General features: G+C 37.7%; 1 protein-coding gene across 1 annotated transcript in view; it reads left to right on the forward strand.

Annotated features, from left to right (window-relative positions):
• LOC110102817 overlaps positions 1 to 18,969 on the forward strand; it is a 40,887-nt gene extending 21,918 nt beyond the window's left edge. The window contains exons 5-8 of the mRNA XM_020831296.2: positions 13,799 to 13,858; positions 13,950 to 14,057; positions 18,170 to 18,215; positions 18,719 to 18,969. Coding sequence (XP_020686955.1) covers positions 13,799 to 13,858; positions 13,950 to 14,057; positions 18,170 to 18,215; positions 18,719 to 18,918 — 414 coding nt within the window. The 3' untranslated portion in view covers positions 18,919 to 18,969. The remainder of the gene's footprint in view (positions 1 to 13,798; positions 13,859 to 13,949; positions 14,058 to 18,169; positions 18,216 to 18,718) is intronic.
• Positions 18,970 to 20,543: the final 1,574 nt, after the last annotated feature.

Raw genomic sequence — 20,543 nt, forward strand, 5'->3', positions numbered from 1 at the left:
TAATAATAACTAATAATATTTAATTATAATTAATATAATTAATAATTAATTATAATTAAAAATAATTACTAAATTAATTATAATTAATATTAGTTAATAAATAAAATTAACAAAATAAACTCTCCCTCTCACTCTCTCTGGTTCGGCCAACTGACGGGATTTGGCCGAAGAAGCGCGAATGGGAGAAGGTTACCTTCACAGTCAGAGAGCTCCTGTTGTTGTTCCGATCAAAATGTGCAACTTCCGATTCAATTGCGAGGGGGGAGATCGTCGGAGGAGCAAAGTCATTCAATCAACGAAGGAGCTGAAGCCGAGAGCCCTCCGTTTCGGCTTCTGATCAAAGAGTCGTGACTTCCGATCGACTGGAAAGGTAAGCCGTCGAAGGTGCAAGATCGAACAGCAACGTGGGAGGCGGAGTGAGCTCCCAGTCGTTGTTTCCGATTGAAATGTCGTGGCCTCCGATCAACGTCGTTGAGCAGGCGGGGTCGAACAGCTACGCAGGAGTCGGAGAGGGAGAATCACGAGAGAAGGAGAGCTCGGAGTCGTAGCGAAGGTGTGGAAGGGGCCGAAGGCCTCATTCCTTTGGCCATTTAACGACGCGAGGCCGTCGTGCGTGAGGCGACGTCGACGTGCAAACGACGTGCGAACTGGCCGCGACGTGGGGGCGACGTGCGAACTGGCAGGGAGTAGGTGAGTGATTTTCTTATTTTTGTTTTGTTTTGTTTGTACAGGTCAACAATGGCAAAGAAAATACTCTTTACTATATTAGTTGACGACTAATAGGAGCTGAATCAAAATACTTACCAATTGAAAAACAATGTTTAGCATTAATTTTTGCCACGCAAAAATTGCGACATTATATGTTATCTCATAAGATAACATTAATATCTAAAGTAGATCCATTAAAGTTTTTAATGACTAGACCCACTCTGACGGGTCGTCTAGCTAGATGGATGGTGTTGTTAATGCAATTTGATATAACCTACATGCCACAAAAGGCTATAAAAGGGCAGGCACTAGCTGATTTTTTAGCTGCTCATCCTTTACCTATAGATTCTCCACTTAATGATGAGCTGCCAGATGAGCAGATACTCGAAGTGGAAGAGAGAATACATCTACAAGAATGGGAGTTCTATTTTGATGGAGCTTCATCAATAAAACCAGCCCGACCACCTAAACTCCCAATAGTTCAGGTAGACATCGGCCTTATATTTGTAACCCCACAATGCAGTATACTGCGATACTCATATAGCTTAATAGAACCTCGCATTAATAATGAAGCTGAATATGAAGCTTTAATAGCAGGTTTTGAACTTGCAATTAACATGCAAATTCATAAACTCCATATATATGGAGATTCTCAACTTATAATTAAGCAAATATCTGGTGCTTTTAAAATCAGTAAGCCCGAGCTAATCCCATATCGCGAGTACGCTTTGAAACTCCTAGAACAAATTCCCAAGGTAACCCTAACTAGGATTACACGAGGTTAGAATGGAAAAGCTAATGTGCTGGCAAAACTAGCTAAAGAAATAACAAATTCTCAAGAGGACCCAATCATTATAACCATCCAGAATAGACATGCATTATCTCCTGCTTCCTTACAAGAAGAGGAAGGAAAATAAATACTCAAGTGCTTATATATATCGGATGAGAATGATTGGAGGAAACCATTCATTACATATTTTAAAAATAGTAGATTACCGGAGGATAAATCTACTGCCTCACAAATAGCCAAATGAGCATTAAGATATCCTTACATAAATGAGACGCTATATCGTAGATCATTTGATCAAATATGGCTACGATGTTTGGGTCCTGACGAATCCCAAAGAGTCATAATTGAAGTCCATGAAGGATTGTGCGGTGCGCATCAATCTGGACCAAAAATGAAGATCAAAATCAAACGCATGAGATATTATTGGCCTAACATGATTAAGGATTATCTTAACTATGCTAAAAAGTGCCATCAATGTCAGGTGCATGCTGATGTTATACACCTGCCACCTAACCCACTACATCCTATAGTAGCATCTTAGCCATTCGAAAGCTGGGGCACCGATATAATTGGTCCTATAGAACCACCTTCTTCTTTAGGACATCGGTTCATCCTTGCTGCCACATATTACTTCTCAAAATGTGCTGAAGCAATTTCCCTAAGAGAAGTTAAAGTGAACAATGTTATGAAATTCTTCCGAGATAACATTGTCTATCATTTTGGCATACCACGTCGAATTATATCAGATAATCGTACCGCCTATAAAAGTGCCAAATTTTATCGATCTATAGAGCGTCATAAGATATACTGGCGTTATTCATCGATATATAACCCAAGAGCCAATGGTTTGGCTGAAGCATTTAACAAGACTTTGGTTAAGCTACTCAAGAAAATTTTCTCTAAAAATAAGAAAGAATGGCACGATAAATTAACAGAAGCCTTATGGGCATATCGTACAACCTATAAGACTGCAACACAGGCTACCCCCTATGTTGCACCGATACACCTATTTATGAAGGTGTGCTGTATCCGATACATCGATACACGAATACGCCACCGATACGTGTCAGATACACCAAAGCTGTATCCAATTAAAATACTATTTAATTTCAAAAGGACACACTAATGTGATACATACTTGCAAGGATGATTAACTTAGGGAGTTTGCACGCTTAATGTTAGAAGCCATAATAATCGTATCTTCACAATGAATGCTCTAACGACAAAAGAAAGCACTATGAGTGGTAAAATAAGCTTAGGCCGAATCACGAGCGTAAAAGCTAAGATCATAAAACAATCACGTTAATCTGATGTTGCATACATGGATGGTTTTCAACAAGATATCCCTAGATTAACAATAAGATAAGTTACTATGCAAGGATCCCTCACTAAACTCTCTAACTTACTAGGCTTTAGCGGATGAACATTAACAAGCTTCTTATGAATCGATTAAGCCACATAGTAGGATAACTAGGAAGATAAGAGATTGGGGAAATAATTTACCATTACCACCCTAGGCCTTCCAACTGTTCTCTGAGGAGCACTACCTGTTCTGGCCTCTGGAGTAGACCTCTGTCCCAAGGTAGGGCAAAACTTGGCCATGTGCCCTGGCTGATGGCACCAAAAACAGGTATTGGTGCCAGAAAGGCACTCTCCCCTATGAGCCCTTCCACATTTATTGCACATAGCAGATGGAGTACTGCTCTCTGAAGTGTTGGGCTTGGGCTTCTTCCAATTTGGCCTTCCAGAATGAAAAGATTGTGCAGGCCTTGATCTATCTTCATACTTCCTCTTCTGGAAGTCTCTCTTCCTCTGAACACTCTGATAATCAAGCTCAACCTTCCGTGCTTTATCAACTAGTTTAGAGTAATCTTCAATCTCAAAAGCAACCAATGGCTGTCTAATGCTATCTCTCAAGCCACAAAGGAAACGGTGGCATTTCTCCTCTGCATTAGGGATCAGATGAGAGGCATACCTAGATAGCATCGTGAATTCAGCCTCATACTCTGCAACAGTCTTATCACCCTGCACCAGCCTATTGAATTTATCTTGCATTGCTCTCCTAGCAGTCATTGGCACATACCAATCTCTAAACACTTTGACAAATTCCACCCATGAGATTTGACTGCTAGATCTCCCAGTAAAAGTTTCTTCCAATTGTCTTCTCCACCATCTGTTTGCCTCCCCACTGAAGGCATAAGTAGCTAAGGCTACCCTCCTATCCTGAGGGCATAGCATCCCCTCCAAAATCTTCTCAACTTCCATTAACCAGTCCTCTGCTTCTATAGCTCCACCTCCCACAAATGATGGTGGCTTCATGTCCTGGAATAACTTTAAATACTTGTCAATTGGAGCACTTCCACTACTTCCAGCTTGAGTCTGCGTATTCCTTATCATCCCCGTCATAGCCGCCATCATTTGGGTAAAAGAGTCCAAAGTAGCATTAATGCTACTACCTTGAGGCTCTACTACAGATGGTAATTCTCTCCTGACCTCCCCTGTGTTGCCATCAGTGGCATCTAGTTCTGGTTCCTCAGCCCTGAGACATAAAGCAACAAAGCAATCTAAGCATTAAATAACACAAGCACCTTATACCTACCCTAACCTATAAGATCTTCCTATCGGCTCTTTTATGAAAATCAATATCCTCAAATCCTTGCTCTGATACCACTCTTGTCACGACCCGGCCCGGTTAGCTCGCAAGTGCGAGGCGGGAACAGAGATCGGACATAAAGAAGATAAAAGAAACATTACAAGACAATTAATATAACTCCAAAATGAAACATCAATATGAAGAAAGAGCCACTACAATCTCTTAACATAAAAATTTTCTCTTTTCTTTCATTCAAAAATCACCAATCAAGGGATTTAACATTAAAAGTACAAAAGTATACAATAAGAGGATCTACAAGTATAATCTTTCTCTTGCATTCTAGTTCTAATCCTCCTATACAAAACATCAAAATACAAAAGAACCTGCCGCCCGTCGTCTCCCTACGACGGTAAGTACGCGGAGGTTGCTCAGCCATTACCCCTTCCTAGTTCCTCCTGAAAAGTATCCCCACAACGAGGGTGAGTCTTATACTCAATAGGTGAGAATGGAAATTCAAATGAACTTTAACATTAAGATAGAGAACTATAGCATGCTTGGGAAATTTTAATAAAAGAATCATCAATCATAACGAGATGGATTTGAGTCTCTTGATGATATGAGAATATTAGAAATTACTAATCTTTCACTTGATGAGCCTGAATTAGAAGCTATGATATTTATTGAAGATGATATAAAAGTTCAAAGACAAACCAATGAAGAAGCTAATCATATCATTCCTTCTATTGAATAGTTGAAACTTCATTTGCTAGATAATTTATGTTTATGCTTTTATTGTTGTACTAGACATTTAATGCTTTCTTATATTTTGATATTATAAGCTACAAGGCTACAAATGTTGTTTTTTTTTGTAATTTCAAATATTATGCTTTGATTGTTTTCTTAATTTTTACGTATGATTTATAAATTATAATGCCGTGTCCGCGCCGTACCCGTATCCTTTATTTTTAAGAATTGACGTGTCCCGTATCCGTATCGTGTCGCCGTATCCGTATCGGTGCCGTAGCTGTGTCCGTATCCGTATCGTAGCCGTGTCGCCGTATCCGTACCGCGCTGTACCCGTATCCTATGTTGCACGGATACGGCGACACGGATACGACACGTATCGGTGGCGTAGCCTGTAAGCTCGAATGAGTAGGGCTCACGATCGAATGGTCCGTCCTAGGAGCTTCAAAGAAGGTGAACTTGTACTAGTTCGTTAAAGACCCATATTTTCTCACCGCCGTATAGGTAGTAAATTCGACCCAATATGGGAAGGGCCCTTCATTATCAAAAAGGTATATGAAGGAGGAGCCTACCAATTTATAAATATTTCTGGTCAAAGGCCTATGCCACCAATTAATGGCCAATATCTGAAGAAATATCACACATAACCTCCTAATTGACAGGATGTTATGATGAAAACTCCTCCTGTAATACAGGAGGCAATCTATATATCTCCCTGCAAGGTTGAAGATAATATTTACTCTCTCCTATAACAATAGGAGATGATCAATATATATTCCTACAATACAGGATATAAGTTTACATGTTCCTTTGCAATGCAAGGAACGCTTGATATACACCCTCCTGAAATACAGGAGGCAATTTTATCTATAGCATCCTATAAGGTAGAAGATACCTTATACTCCCTCCTGTAATACAGGAGGCAATTTTTTTATGAAAATACCCTTTTACCAAATAATATAAGGGAATCATGAAATTGCATATTTACTTAATGATTTATCATTATAGTTAACTGCTGAAGTTTTCATGCTCACAAACCTAAGAGTTGAGCTAAAATTTATTGGTTTAACAAGCCTAAAGGTCGAACCTCTAAAATCCTTTAAGCTCACAAACTTAAGGGTCGAGCTAATTTCAAAAGGGTTCAATAAGCCTAAGGGTCGAATCTCTAAGTCTTTTGTGCTCACAAACCTAAGAATTGAGCTATATTTTCATCAACCTACCTAATAGGTTGAAAAATAAAGTTCATAGGATTAATAAGCCTAAGGGCTGAACTACTAAAATACATCAAGCTCACAAACCTAAGGGTCGAGCTAATTTCAAAAGGGTTCAATAAACCTAAGGGTCGAACCTCTAAATCTTTTACGCTTGCAAACCTAAGGGTTGAGTTATATTTTCGTCAACCTATTTAGAAGGTTGAGAAATAAAACTTACAGGCTCACCAAGTCTAACGATCGAGCTTTGGAAATTTGGCATGCTCATAAAACCTAAGGGTTAATCAAATATAAAAGACTAAAAGTCTAAAATATGCTAATATAGTCGGTCTAAAAGTAAAGCCAACTGGGAAAGACCATATGCATCGATTTCCCTCCAAATGTAGTAACTTGAAGGCTTTACATCAGGTAGTAAGCTGGGTCTGACCCAATAAAATGCCATGAGTTGCAGAAAGAAAGGGATGAAATCAGATGAGTCATATTATTCATAAACAACACAACAAATTTATCGTGTTAAAACACACGATCAATTCGTTGGGACGCAATTTGTTCGAATAAAATTTGGTCTCATATTAGCAAAAGCTTCAGTTATTTTGCTAAACCAAAGAAATAAATAATATTTCAAGTTTTTACTCAAAAGAAGGCATATAGAACTCATATGTGCAACTTATTTAGCAATGGGCATTTAATCAATGCTCAAATCATATGCCAAGCTTTCAACTCCAATATGCATTTGGAATTTACATGTTCATCCATGAATATTAATCGCTTAAAAAAATATATATGCAAATAGATAACGAAGAATTTGGCAATCTTGGGCTCATTGGATTCATCTCGTCGAGCCGCTCGATTCGACTATAAGCATGTCACGTTTGGAAGCTATTTGGTAACCAAAATTATGGTTTGAACCTTCCAAATGCTTTACGAGTGCTTGATTTGGACTTATTTGGGCTTGGATTGAGTCGAATTTGGTGTCGTTGAGTTCGTATTTCCGAAACGCTCAATTTGATTGTAAGTTCGTTGAAATCGGAGTTTAGGTGATCCCCGATTTAATTTTTGAAGTTTTCCAGCTTGATTTTGCCTCGAGATTCGAAAACAAATCTATGACACATGAATGTGGAAGATTTCTAATCAGCATGCAAGCTTTTTTTAGATTTAATTAAGAAAGAGGGAAGGGATGGTATTGCTAAACTTTTCTTCATACCATATCATGAGGCTTTCCCAGCTTAATTATTATTTAAGTGCTAAATGAGCAATTTCCATTTGTCTACATTCTACCTAACCTTTTTGAGATTAGGATCAGGATGGGCTAAAGTATCAATGTTCAAAGGTTCTAAATCTCCTACATCAGGATCAGAATGGGTGGTCTTTATCATAGTGATGTCCACGGTTTGTCCCAACAAAAGAGGCAGGGTGGTGTTCTAGATGAAGATTACTGGGTGTTGGGGTAAGGGGAGATGGAGGTGGGAGAGGGAGATATTTTAATTCAAGCTCTCCTCTTATGTTTTTTCAATCAGAAGTAGGGTATTCACCACGAGACTCTCTATGATCTTATACCCTCATCCAAAATTGACAAGCACGACCGTTTAGGCGAGCCTTAGCAATACTCACCCAATGGGACTCAGGAATATCATGTGTTTCAAAATAGTCTTCTAACTATCTAACCCATTCCTTAAAGTAGTAAGGATCCGAGGAACCATCAAAGCTGCGCAGACGGTTATGTGACTCTAAGTGAGGTTGTTGCGTCTTGGGTTTAGAACTAGGACGATAAGCTGATTGAGTAATCTTCCGACTAACATGATTGAACGAATGGGCCACATACTTAGAGTGGGGAGAGTCAACTTGTTTCTCATTCATGATTTTAGTTATAGACCCCACTAGGTTAACTAGGTCATCTAACTTCTTTTGAAGTCTTATTGGGTCTATGGGAAGCGCTAAGTGAAACCTAATGAAGATTAGGTGCAAGGGACAACACTTAGACCCTAAGAAACTAGCCTAACATTCGCTAGATGTGTGCATGACTGATGTGGACAGCAAACATAACAGTAACTTAAACTAAGTTAAAAGATGATATGCATGCAACAATACATAAGAAGGGTTATGAATGCTCCTAGGATGACTTCTAGCACATGTAACGCATGCTAGCCATGCTCTGATACCAGATGTAGGACACATATGAAAATTATGATTTAAATAAAGTCTTTGTACACCTATTGAGTAAGAGCTAATTAATTAAAGCTTTATGATGATTCAAACAATGAAATAAAACCAAAGAGCGGTAAACATAAGCTTAGACCAAGTTACTTGCAAAAAGTAAAAACCACATAATAATCAATTACTCATGACATTACGTATGAGATGAGTTTCAACAAGAAATCCCTAATCTAACAATGAGAGTAGTGTTATGAGAGATCTTTCCTACACTTCCTACTAAACACTAAGCTTTTAGCTGAGCTTGTCAAAATTTTGCATGAATTTTCTTATCATTCATTCATTCATTGACCCTCTAAGAAGAAGAGGGAGACTTTAAATAGCCAAATACATGAAGGAAAATAATAAAGACACTATGGCCTTTAGGGCATAGATAAGACAAAACCCTCAAGTGAGGGTAGAAAGGGAAAAAGAACAATAACAAATCAAATACATAAAATAGATCAAAGTAAATAGGCATGATCGTAGTCGTAGATCTCTAATGTCCTCATCAAATATCTATCATTTGATAAGTATTAGAATTAACTACATGAATACTTTTAGTATTGTAAGAAGGTAAGTATGGCGTTTATGAATTTTGTGACAGGTCACGAGTCTTGTGGCTAAATATCATTTTCCTAAATATCATTGTATTTTTCAAAATTGCTGTCTATGAACATGCACATCTCCTGAGATATCATTGACCGGCATGGGTAATCAATTTTAGTTGACGCTAATCTTGAATCCATTTTTTCTTCCTCATTGACTACAACAACATAATGTCTCGCTTTAATATCTTCATGCTCTGTAGGCTTTGCTGCACCAACTTCACTGTCTTTGCGACTCTTTTTTTTACCGGGTGTAAATGGGCTCTTGACCAATTTCCTCTTACGATCACCTCGTTGTCGAACCCTTTTTGCAATGCTTGTACTGGCAACTGAAAGCTCCGGTTGTTCAGCACTTACAATGCTTTCTATAATTTTATATGGTGAAACAGTTAAATCAATTATTGCTGTTGTCTTACCCACATCAACTTTGTCTAGTGGGTCCTGAACCTCTTCTTGTTGTAAGGCTACTGGGGCTACCAATTTAATATCTTCATGCTCTGTAGGCTTCGGTGCATCAACTTCTATAACATTAACTTTAAATATAGCCGGAAAGTTTTCCTGAAGAATTTTTTTTTGTTTCAACTTTCCTATTTATATCCTTGAGTTCAAACACAACATGCTCCAATGATTGTACTCTCCGCTCTAGCAGGGTAGATGTTGATGCAACTTTGGCAAACCTTTTAATGAGGATTTTGTTATGTGCAATCAGTTTGGCCATGGTCTGGCGGTCAGCATCATCTAGCGGTTTGGGGAGGTGGGTTTTTGGACTACTGGTTATTGCGGGCGGGCTGTCCTTTTCAGGTGGTGAGGTACCGGGTTGGGGGGGGAGAGAGCTCAAGGGGAGCGCATCGCAAGGCCCACCAGTCGTTGGAAGAGTCCTCGACTCGTGGTTTTCTTTTTGTTGTCATCATCTCCACACTCTCTCTCTCACTCCCACCCGCCGGCCTCCATAGCACCACCACCATCCAAGTTCAACACCACAATTGCTTCCTAAGCCTTCTTCCCAAACCATCATACACTAGCTCCTCACTTCACCCCACCCGTCCACAGCACATCCACCCGTCCAGCCTTTCCCCCTTTGCCGCCGCCCATCCACTTCACCTCCCAATCATCTTGATGATGACTCACATCATCATAAAGCTTCCAAATTTGGTTGAGCATGACATGAAGATTTTGGCTCCATTTGAAATTCAAAATTTGAATTTCAAAATCTTGCCAATTTTGGAAATCCTATTAAGGAAAGTTTTTATTCATGATCCCAATTTGAATTTCAAATAAATTGGATCTCATGAAACTTTCCTAATCCCTCATCCATCTTTGGAAACTCCCTAAATTCCTCCCCAAATCCCTCCCCCTCCTCTCTATGCCGCCGGCCATCATAGAGGGGCCTCCACTAATTGCCCATTAATTCCCCCTTTAATTCATTTGAAATTTGAAATTCATTTCAATTGGGATTTCCCTCCAAATCCACTTAAACCTGAAATTAATTTCAGGTTTTGGATTAAATCTCTATTGCTCTCTTGCCAAACCTAATTTCTCCCCATTGGAAGCCGCCGCCCCTCTCCTCTCCCATCTTCTTTCTCCCTACTCCCTCCCGTGGAAGATTGGAAGCCTAGAGAAGAAGAAGACGACCTCCCCTCTCCACTTCAATGTTGAATGGCGGATCCCGAGCTTGAGTGGGGTCTTGTATTCAACGCCGATGGAAGCATCAACATCCTACGATCTTCGTGCTTTGACGTAGGATTTGAAGACGACACCACCGTGGAAGAATATTTGGAGCGAATCGTCCCGATTCTTGCGAGCATCATCGACCGACGATTCTCAAGCCACGATTGGAGCCTCGTAAGCCGCCCACTACCTCCTTCCCCACCGGCTACCTCTCCACCAACGAAGTTCTTCGGCGCCTTCTCTCTAGTGGTGATATCCTTCATCGTTTGGATCTTCTTTCTCCGCTAAAGCTTACTAATAGTTGAGTGAGACAGCCCTCGAGGTGAAATTCTCATTGTTAAGCGTTGAGTTTCTGTCAATTGTACTTTGCATTTAAATTTCCTTGAATTTTAAATGAATTGTCGTGGTTAATCTCTCTTGTACTTCTTTGGGACTTAAGCAAGTTAAAAGTTTCTAATTCCTAACTCTCTCTTATTGCTAGCTTAAATTTAAAAGAGCAAAATTTTAATCTTTTCATTTTAATTTCTGAAATAACTCCTAGTAGTTTCACATCAGAGGTTCTAGGCTTATGTATTTTAGTTCCCCTAATCGAGGTTATGGGCTTTTGGATTTTAATACGGAGTTTCGGGGGAGGTTCATTGTAAGTTTTTTCTGTTGAGGGAGGGGGAGGATTCTTTAAAAGTGATATCTCCTCAGTTATTCATTCGAATTAGTTTATTATCTGCAAAATATAGTTTGTCATAAGGAACTCATATTTACATAATAACACATCTCGTCGAATGCATACCTGTACATCATCAAGTTCATCAAATAATACATTTACTTCTTTCTCACAGTATATTATGTGGTTGTCCCAACAAGCAAAACGAGGGCGGGACTGCTCATCCAATGGTGGTTGTATTCTTGTATGCTCTAGGAACCAAATCTACAACTATAACAAGCAATCATTTAGCGAATTAATTATATTTGTAGAATGCCTAAATAAAATAATATGTATAACATTAAACTCACAATTAAATATTACAAATCCATTAATATATCCGAGGGGGATTCCATTCCTATGCTTGATGACAATACAATCGAATTCTTCGACAAGGAATTTCCTTATGGATGCTGGCCAGTTGTGAGTTAAGAATTCATCAACACGCTCTGCAACAATCAAGATACTTGAAGGTGTCCTGAAGTTCGCAATGGGAAAAAATAGATTGGACAATAAGAATATTATGAACTGCTGTAGAAAATCATGTATTAGGTTGAACTCCTTCAAAATATAAATCTCATGTCTAATATTATTGGATGTTACCCCACTTATCCTGCCACCTCCTACCACAAATTTTGTACCCCTTTTAGGTAGTCCAATGATAAGAGCTACCTCATCAAAAGTGAAATGTAATTTCTTTCCTTTGATTATGAAGCACTGCTTCCAGAAATTCCACTTGGTCTGCAACATATGGACGAGAGGAACATTCTGACGGAAAGCAGGAAATGAGAGGAAGTGATGAAGGTGTAGCGGCATCAAAACATCAACAAATTGTTGGTCGAATGTACTTCACAAATGATCACAAATTTGTCTAAACGTGGAAGCTTTGCAGCATAAACGAATCTTTAAAGAATATCCCTGCATAATTGTGATTCTTAATAACATGGAAGAACGATACCTAGCTTAATACCGAACATAGCGAACATGGTACCTAGCAAATTACGGAGCATGGTACCTAGCACTGGACCAAAAGGTACAAATCAATACCATGCAAAGTACCGAGCTTGATACCTAGCGGTACCGAGCGCGCGAAAGTAAAATAACAACAAAATAAACAGTTGAAATATATTTAGAGAAATACTGAGCGGAAACAATCAGTAAGCACTGGATAAAAAAGTACCGCTCAGTACCATGCAGAGTACTGAGTATGGTATCGAGCGGTACCAAGCAGTACCGAGCGCACGAAATCAAAACCCTAGACATTTATTTAGAGAAATATCGAGCGTAGTACCGGGAATGGTACCGACAATGAATAAAAAAATATCGAGCATTTCCCTTCCATGCTCGGTACAGAACCACAAACCCTAAATCGAGTTACAAATGCTATTTCCAAACAAACATTCGGTTATATTAAAATAGTTCCATTGTGTGACAATGATTTATACAATTATTCGAATAAAATAATAAAATCCTAAAAAGTACCGAACATAGTACCGAGCATGGTACCGAGCAACGAGCTGACATGCAATGCTCGGTACAGAACCACAATCTGCTACTCGGTACACAACAGTAACAACAATTTTCATTGTGTGACAATTATTTCTACAATACTTCGAATTTATAAAACAAAAATCCTAAACCCTTAAAAATACAGTTTTATTTACAGAAAAATTACAACAAACACTTCAACGCTAGCAAGAAATTACGGAACTTAGGCATGACTTCAATGCCAGCAAGAAAGTGATGAGGAAAAAAAATGAATTTCCAAACAAAGATGAGCACCCGCTGAAACTAGACAAGGTAAACCAAAAGGGTGCGAGTTTTAATTTGCAACGTTTCAATAAAAACTAATAAGGATGAATTTTTACCTCCGGTTCGGGTCGGGTTGTTGGGCTGCACGGTAAATGGAAAAATACGTGCTAAATAATTGAATTTGCATCGAGTCAGGCCGTCGGGTCGCAACGTGACATCTTCCTATTGGAGTCCGGATGTAGAGCTGCGTCCGGTCTCCGCACCTAATAATTTCCCCCATTTGTCCTGTGTGTGCTCTTGGATATGGAATCTTGAGCTTTTTGGAAGTTTTGATGATAACTTTTGGGTGATGATTCTCTTTGTACTGATGTGAGACTTGGATCTTACCATGGGTGATTCTCTCATTGTTCTTCATTTTAAATTATTTGACATTGATTTATATGTGTTTTTGAGATCTTATAAAGTTTGATGCATGCTGGTTTTTGTTTTATGGTGTTAATCATAAACACCGCAGAAATCTATACTCTTTTTCAGATTTTGAAGTCTTTTAGACTAGTGAACGGTGAACCTTAATTCCTTAGACATCCAGCATAACATTTGTTTTAACTTCACTATGAACTCTTCTAGTCATTTTATTCTTTAGCTGTTTGTTTGCTTGTTTAACTTTGTTTTGTGAGATAATGGCAAATGAAATGAAACTTCTCAGCCTTAGAATTTTCACTTGTACCTGTCGATCTTTACTAGATAGAATTTTACTAACTAATCCTTAGATTCTTTTTTATTTTATCAGTTTTTATGTTTTACACAATCTGAAACTGTTCATTGCATTTACAGAATAAGTATGTGAAGTCAGATCAGCAGGCTTTCTATTATATAGAGGAAGCAGTTGACCAGGTAAACGCGGACTGCCTGTTTTAATTGTTTTCCTAAGTCTAAATTCTGTTGCATTTAAAATAAGCCCATTTAACATTCCATTTTGTTCTAGCTTCATCCAGGGGCTTTATATCTTCTTGGCTCTGTTTATTTGACTGGAGATTGTGTAAAGAGAGATGTTGCTTCGGCAATGTGGTGCTTCCATAGAGCATCTGAAAAGGTTTTTTTATATGATTTTATCATTCACCCATGCTATGCAAATTGACAGAATTATGCCATCTAATTTTTTAGTTAGATAATGAAAGATGTAGCATCGTCCTCTTCCAGGGGTACCAAACCCAGATAGGACATGAAAAGATATTTTAGCGTGCCTGTAGTTCGAATTATAGTTCAATATCTCATCTATACTTTTCGTGACTTGAGATTTATTTTATGATCTCAGGATGTTGTTGAGGCTATTCCGTGAAGGTAGGATATCGTTATCAGATTTAGGAGGAAGGAGAAATATACATAAAATTAATTTTTGCCTTGTTCAGTTATCCCGTACCTTGTAATCTTTTTGAAGTTTCTTCCTTAAAAGTCTAGGCTGAAGGGAAAAAAGGGAGAGAGTTATGAGAGGGAGAGGGAGGCTGAGAGATTAATGGCTGGGAGAGAGAGAGGGAGAGGTTGATCACGTTGTGAACTAATTTTGTTAAATTTTTGTTGTATGAAAAACAACGTCAAGAATATTCTATTTATAGACTATAGGAGTCCTAATCATCTACCTTAAGTTGAGGAATTACCATGCTAGATACAAGGGATAAAGATAAAAATAAAATTAGATGAGAAAATATGGTGAGGGAATATGGGATACTACTTATCCCCTCGTTTTTAGGTTCTAGGGATGCTGCCTCCTCTTCTTCAGGTGGCATCCAAAGGGGCGCGTTCTTCCTCATGTGCTCCATTTTACTTTTACTTTATATGTAACCTTGTGTGTGCTCACAAAGCCCAAGTAACAAACTCACAGTGGTTCCCAGAGTAGCGTATCTGGGACTAATTCAAGCAAGGAGCCGTCTGAACCATTATCAAGAGGGTCTTCTAGATCTGGAAATTGCTTTAGACATGTCTATTTCCACTCCTCCCTGTATTTTTCTTTATCATTTTTGACTGGTTAGGGAAAGAAAATCATAAATTTCCCTCTTAGCTCCTCCAATTCTTTAATCTTATTGTTCTTGTAAAAGAATTTATGCATGAAACATGGTACATCTTCTAGAAGTCAAATTGAAATGCTAAACAAAATCAGTTCATGAAGTTCTTGTAGCACAATAAGTAGATAATTCAAATAAACCCATTGGACCCATTACAAGAGCAAGGGCAAGGCTCAAGCTAGCAAAAATTCATGAACCAGATCTCCTTTCAAGGCCCATGCTATGGCCCAATGCTGAAATTATTTAAAAGTAATTTTATTTTATTTTTGTATTTTAAAATGACATTGAAATCTTGTTTGGTCGGCCACCTCAAAGGACCATAAAAAATAAGAAGTTTTAATCAAAATTTCCTTCTTTAAATGGCCAATCTCTCCCTCCCTCTCTCTCTCCCTCTCTCTCTCTCTCCAATCTTAAATTAAAAAAAAGAAGTTTAAGGTTTTTTTTTGCTTAGAAATGGGAACTGAAATGCAATGAAATTTTATTTTTGAATGATATAGTTTGGTGGAGAATTAATATTCATTTTCTTGTTGCTTGATGGCTTCAAGAGTTTTTTTTTGTAAGATTAGGTGATTATCTTTTTTTTAGTCTTATGCTTTTTTATTCATTACACCTCAACCTTTTTTCTCATTTTTGCATATGGATTTTAACTTTCACTCTCTCTCAGCTATTTTCCTCTCATCCATCTTTTTTATTTTTCTCAAAATCATATCATGAAATTTAAGTCAAATATCTAAGAATTGATTAAAAATTTGCCTAAATGGTTAATTCAGTAGACCTTAGGATTCATGGTTTCAAGGGCTGACATTTTCTTTGGTGAGATATATGGTTTTTTTTTATCTTTAAATTTTCTTACTCTTCTCTAAACATATACTATCAACCTTTCTAACACATTTTTTAATATCGTAAGCCTATATGATGCAGGACTATAATGCTTTTAAATGAATGCGATAAAAATTTGTACGATTTAAAAAAGAACAAATAACAATTAAGACTATTAGCTACTAATTGAAAATAGAAAATGTAAGAGGGGTAGTTATGCTTAGGCCAAATCACATGCTAAGCACTTGAATTATCAAAATAATTTAGAATTTCAACAACATACAAATTAAGTAGTTATTCAACAAAAATACATAATCTAACATTGAGAAAAGCAACATAGAAAGTACACTCAAATCCTATGTTTATTAAGGGAGGCAGAGGGCGAAGCACGAGAACTTTGCGATGAAATCGCCACCTACAAGATTAGCGGATTAAAAAAGATAAATGAAGAGGGAAGAAGCTCACCCTTGTTGTTGTCTTGAAACAATTTGTCACTGGACGTTGGCAAGTTGCTCGTCGATGGCTTTCGAAAGCATCAAGATGATGCGGTCCACGTACTCTTTAATGGAGTTATCGACTTCCGAGTTAAAGTCAAAGGTGGAGTGGAGGATGTTGACGTTCCCTTGCTCGTCGTACGCATATTCATAGTCAAGTTCCGGATCGGCCATGCATTGGTGTCAAAGGGTTGATGTGTGGACGAAGATCGTGGTTGCTTCCCTTGAAGACGCCACTAGAGAGAAAGAAGTTTTTCTCAAGAGTTGAAGTGGAGAAGGGGTGGCCGGCCAATGAAGGAGGCTAGGGGATTAAATTTTGGTTCAGATTTTGTGGAGGGAATTTAATTCAAACAACTCCTTAATTAATCCATTTGATTGAGAGGAATTAAGGAAGGGAAAGAGAGAGAGAGAGAGAGGGGCAGCGGCAAGGGAAGGGGAGCTTGAGATTTATTTCCAAAACTAAAGAGGGGATTTTGGAAAGTAGTAAGGAGGTGGGGCTTTTTGGAAATTTCGGCCAAGAAAAGGGTATGATGGCTTGAATTATTGCCAAGAGTGGAGATTGATTTTAGGAAATAAATCCAAGAAGGGATTTAATGGGGGCCGGCGGCATAGGGGGACTAAGGAGGGATTTAAGGAAGCATTTAATGCTTCCTTGACGTAGAGAATTAAATTTGGGAAGAGATATTTCATCCCAATTTAAAATAAAACTCAAATATGAAGGGATTTGGAAACCTTCCTAATAGGATTGGTATTTTAGGTAACTTTTCAAATTCAAATAAATTTGAATTTGTAAAGTAATTGAGTTACCTAAAATAGTCAAACTCAATTAGGAAAGAAGTGATTGCAAGCAATGATGGCGGGAAAACCAAAGGGAAAGGGGCGGGAGGAAGATGAAAATACGACGAACTAGCCATGAGCCCGGACTCTTCCAAGGCTGGCGGATGATACGATTCCCTCTCCAAGGGTTCTCTCTCCCAAACGCTTTCAAGCTCTCTAAAGAACTCACAGTGCATGAAATTTTATTATTCAATCATTAAGCATCAAAAGGGAACATAAGGGCTATATATAACCTCATACAAAGGACTCAAAAATAAAAGACGACAATGCCTTTTGGGCATACACATAACCTCCCTTAAGTAAGGGGTAAAAGTGAAAAATAACAAAAGCAAATACAAACATAAAATAATAAAAGACAACTACATAATACGACTTAAAAATACATCGACTCGATCATGGCCATAGATCAACGGCCACGTCTCTAATAGACTTTCCAAGCTCCGATGTCCCCTTCACTATCGTAAGACCAACGCCTCCCTACCCAAGCATCAAAACCGCACCCATGGTTGTCGGCCAAATTGAGCAAGAGTATGGCCTAGTCTTTTTCCCTATCCCTTGACACCCATTTAAACTTTTCCAAACCTTATCATGCACTCCAATGTATTACTCCATATCCTAATCTGGCTATCCATCATCATTTCTAATCATTTAATTAACTTAAAATGCATTCCCTAAAGTGATCTTTCAGATGAGGCCAAATTTGACTAGTCTTGAAATTTCTTCCACTAAATTCATCTAAACCCCTTACATTCCTACCACAAACTTCTTATCACATCCTTAGATATCAAACTAAAGTTTCATAATCATTTGCAACTATTTTATCTCATTAAAAGGCTATCCAACACCATCAACTAAAAAGAACTTCACCATGGAACTCTAGCAAATGAATTGGAACACATACAGTTGTTTTCATTGAGCCTTTCATCTGAATTATGATGCAATTTGCAATTTACTGCTCCTTGTTCTTTCTTCTTGAATTCCTACTTGATCTACAGGGCCATGCTGGAGCTGCAATTGCTTACGGTTCGCTCCTTTTAAAAGGTACCTAACAGTTTTTACTGCACAGTTTATTGTTTGTGATCTGAAACATAACAGATGAACTGCTCTGGTGTTCAATTCACATCACTTACATATTGTCCTTACACTCTTTATGGTTCTCAGGTGGATGAGTGGCTTTACCCTTAGAGATAGGATACGAAATGAGCTTGGAGTAGCTCTAGTAGAAGATAAGATTAGAGAGAGTCGTCTTAGATGGTTTGGTCACATAAAACGGCGGCCTTCCGATGACCCTGTTAGGGGTAGAGGTATTAGATTTGACTTATGTTAAGAAAGGTAGAGACAGACCTAAAAAGACTTGGTTAGAAAATATTAGGAATGACATTTCTTTATTAAATTTAAATGAGAATTTGACTTTTAATAGGACACAATGGAGAAAAAAGATTCATCTAGCCGACCCCACGTAGTGGGATAAAGGCTTGATGTTGTTGTTGTTGTTGTTGTAGTACACTCTTTATGGTTCTAACCAGCAGCTTTTGGCATCACAGGATATGAAGTTCCAGAAGTTATAATGAGGTTTAATTCAAGCAGGAGCCCTTCCACTGGTGGTGCGAGGAAGAAGGAAGTAAAGTGGCAGAAACAAGATGCAGTGGAGATGGCAAAAGAGCAGTTTCGGATTGCTGCAGAAGTTGGATGCGATCTTGGTCTGCATTGGTTAAACAGGCTTTCAGATTCTGAAAAGCAATGAGTTATAAACTTTGTTTGGGACAGCTTTTTTATTGTTTTGTAAAGCTATTTTTTAGTAAAAAATTTCTATAAAGTGGAAAAAAATAACGACTTAAAGTTGTTTCAAATGAAGCCATAGTCTGTATGGAGTGAATGGCTGCTGCTGCTTTTTCTTCAATCAGCAATCATCCATCCTACTATCCGAACTCAGTATGTGCTTTTGTTCCTTTCGTGGTTTCGAAAGCTATGAGAGGACTTCTTAGGCTTTGTTCGGGACGATTTTTTTTTATGCTTAAAGCAGTTTTTTAGTATAAAATTTTTTGTACTAAAAAGATATTTTAAGAAGCAGAAAAAAAGTCAATTCCAAATAAAATCTTATTTGAATGACTACATTCACTTGTAGCAGCACTGTTGAACTTATCTGTAGACGTATAGAATAATAAATTTCTTAGATATGTAATGATTTTTGCTATGAATTTTGATAAAATTTATATTTATAAATTTATGGCCTAAGCTTCATAATCTTAAAGGATTATGCAAAAAGAATTCATATATATACGTTTAAAAACTACTAATTTGTTCTTTTTTTTTCTTTTTTTTTTATCTGATGCATTTTACTTTGTTTAAATATGGACATGATAAATTGGACACTTTGTGCACCATTTTTCTAAATAATTTTATTAATTTTCTGAATGAAAGGATGTCCACTGTGGAGTTCGGTTGAATGAAGAAAATTATATCAGAATAGGTATGTCTATCGCTGTGGTAATGGTGCTTCAGAGAAAATTTCAGATATAATCAGATTTGTTAAATTCAATGCATAAGAGAGAAACTTTTGCATCAGAATATAAGAAGAGAAAGAATTATAAGATTTATTTTAATTGAAATTGTTGAAATTTGCGAATATTTTTATTATGACCTGATCATTATCCATTAAAATACATACATTATTTTTACTAGTCATAATATAAAATTATAAAGGATGCTCCTTCATTAAAATTAGAGGATATTACAAAATATATTGATGCTTGAACTCTATGGAGCCTCTCTCGTGGTGCAGGTATTGGTGGGAGTTTGGAGATGCTGGAGTTGACGATAGATGTTTCAAAGAGGTGAACATAGGGCGATGGCAGTTGTCGGATTTTGATCGTTGATGAGCCATTCTTCTTAGTCATTATGCAGTAACAATCATTGGGCAATGGATGACTGAGAGAGGTCATTCTCCTTTAAGGAGGAGACACGACCCATTGGAGAAGCCGGTGAAGAAGATCGAACAAGTGGAAACTAAATAGGAATGAAAATTTTGTAGTAGCAGAGAGAGGATTTATTAATTAAACTTTGAATGAAAATTACACACGCAATCAGACTGGTTAAAATGCAATGCAAGTAGAAGATTACAAAGAATCACAATACCCTAAAATTAGAGAAGTCATGAAACCAGTATATTGAGAATCAAACATAAGGTGATGGTGGAGGGAGTTTTAAGATGTTGGAGTTTACTAGAACATATGATGGCAACAAAAGTTAGACAATTATGGGAGTTGGATATCAATAGTCCACAAGCTTCAATGAAGATTTAGGCCATGGTAAAACATCAAGTGATGAATGACCAAAAATTGAGAGCAATAAAAAACTAGAAAGGTGAGA

Source organism: Dendrobium catenatum, unplaced genomic scaffold (genome assembly GCF_001605985.2).
Source record: "Dendrobium catenatum unplaced genomic scaffold, ASM160598v2 fragScaff_scaffold_1056, whole genome shotgun sequence".
In the NCBI taxonomy this organism is placed as follows: domain Eukaryota; kingdom Viridiplantae; phylum Streptophyta; class Magnoliopsida; order Asparagales; family Orchidaceae; genus Dendrobium; species Dendrobium catenatum.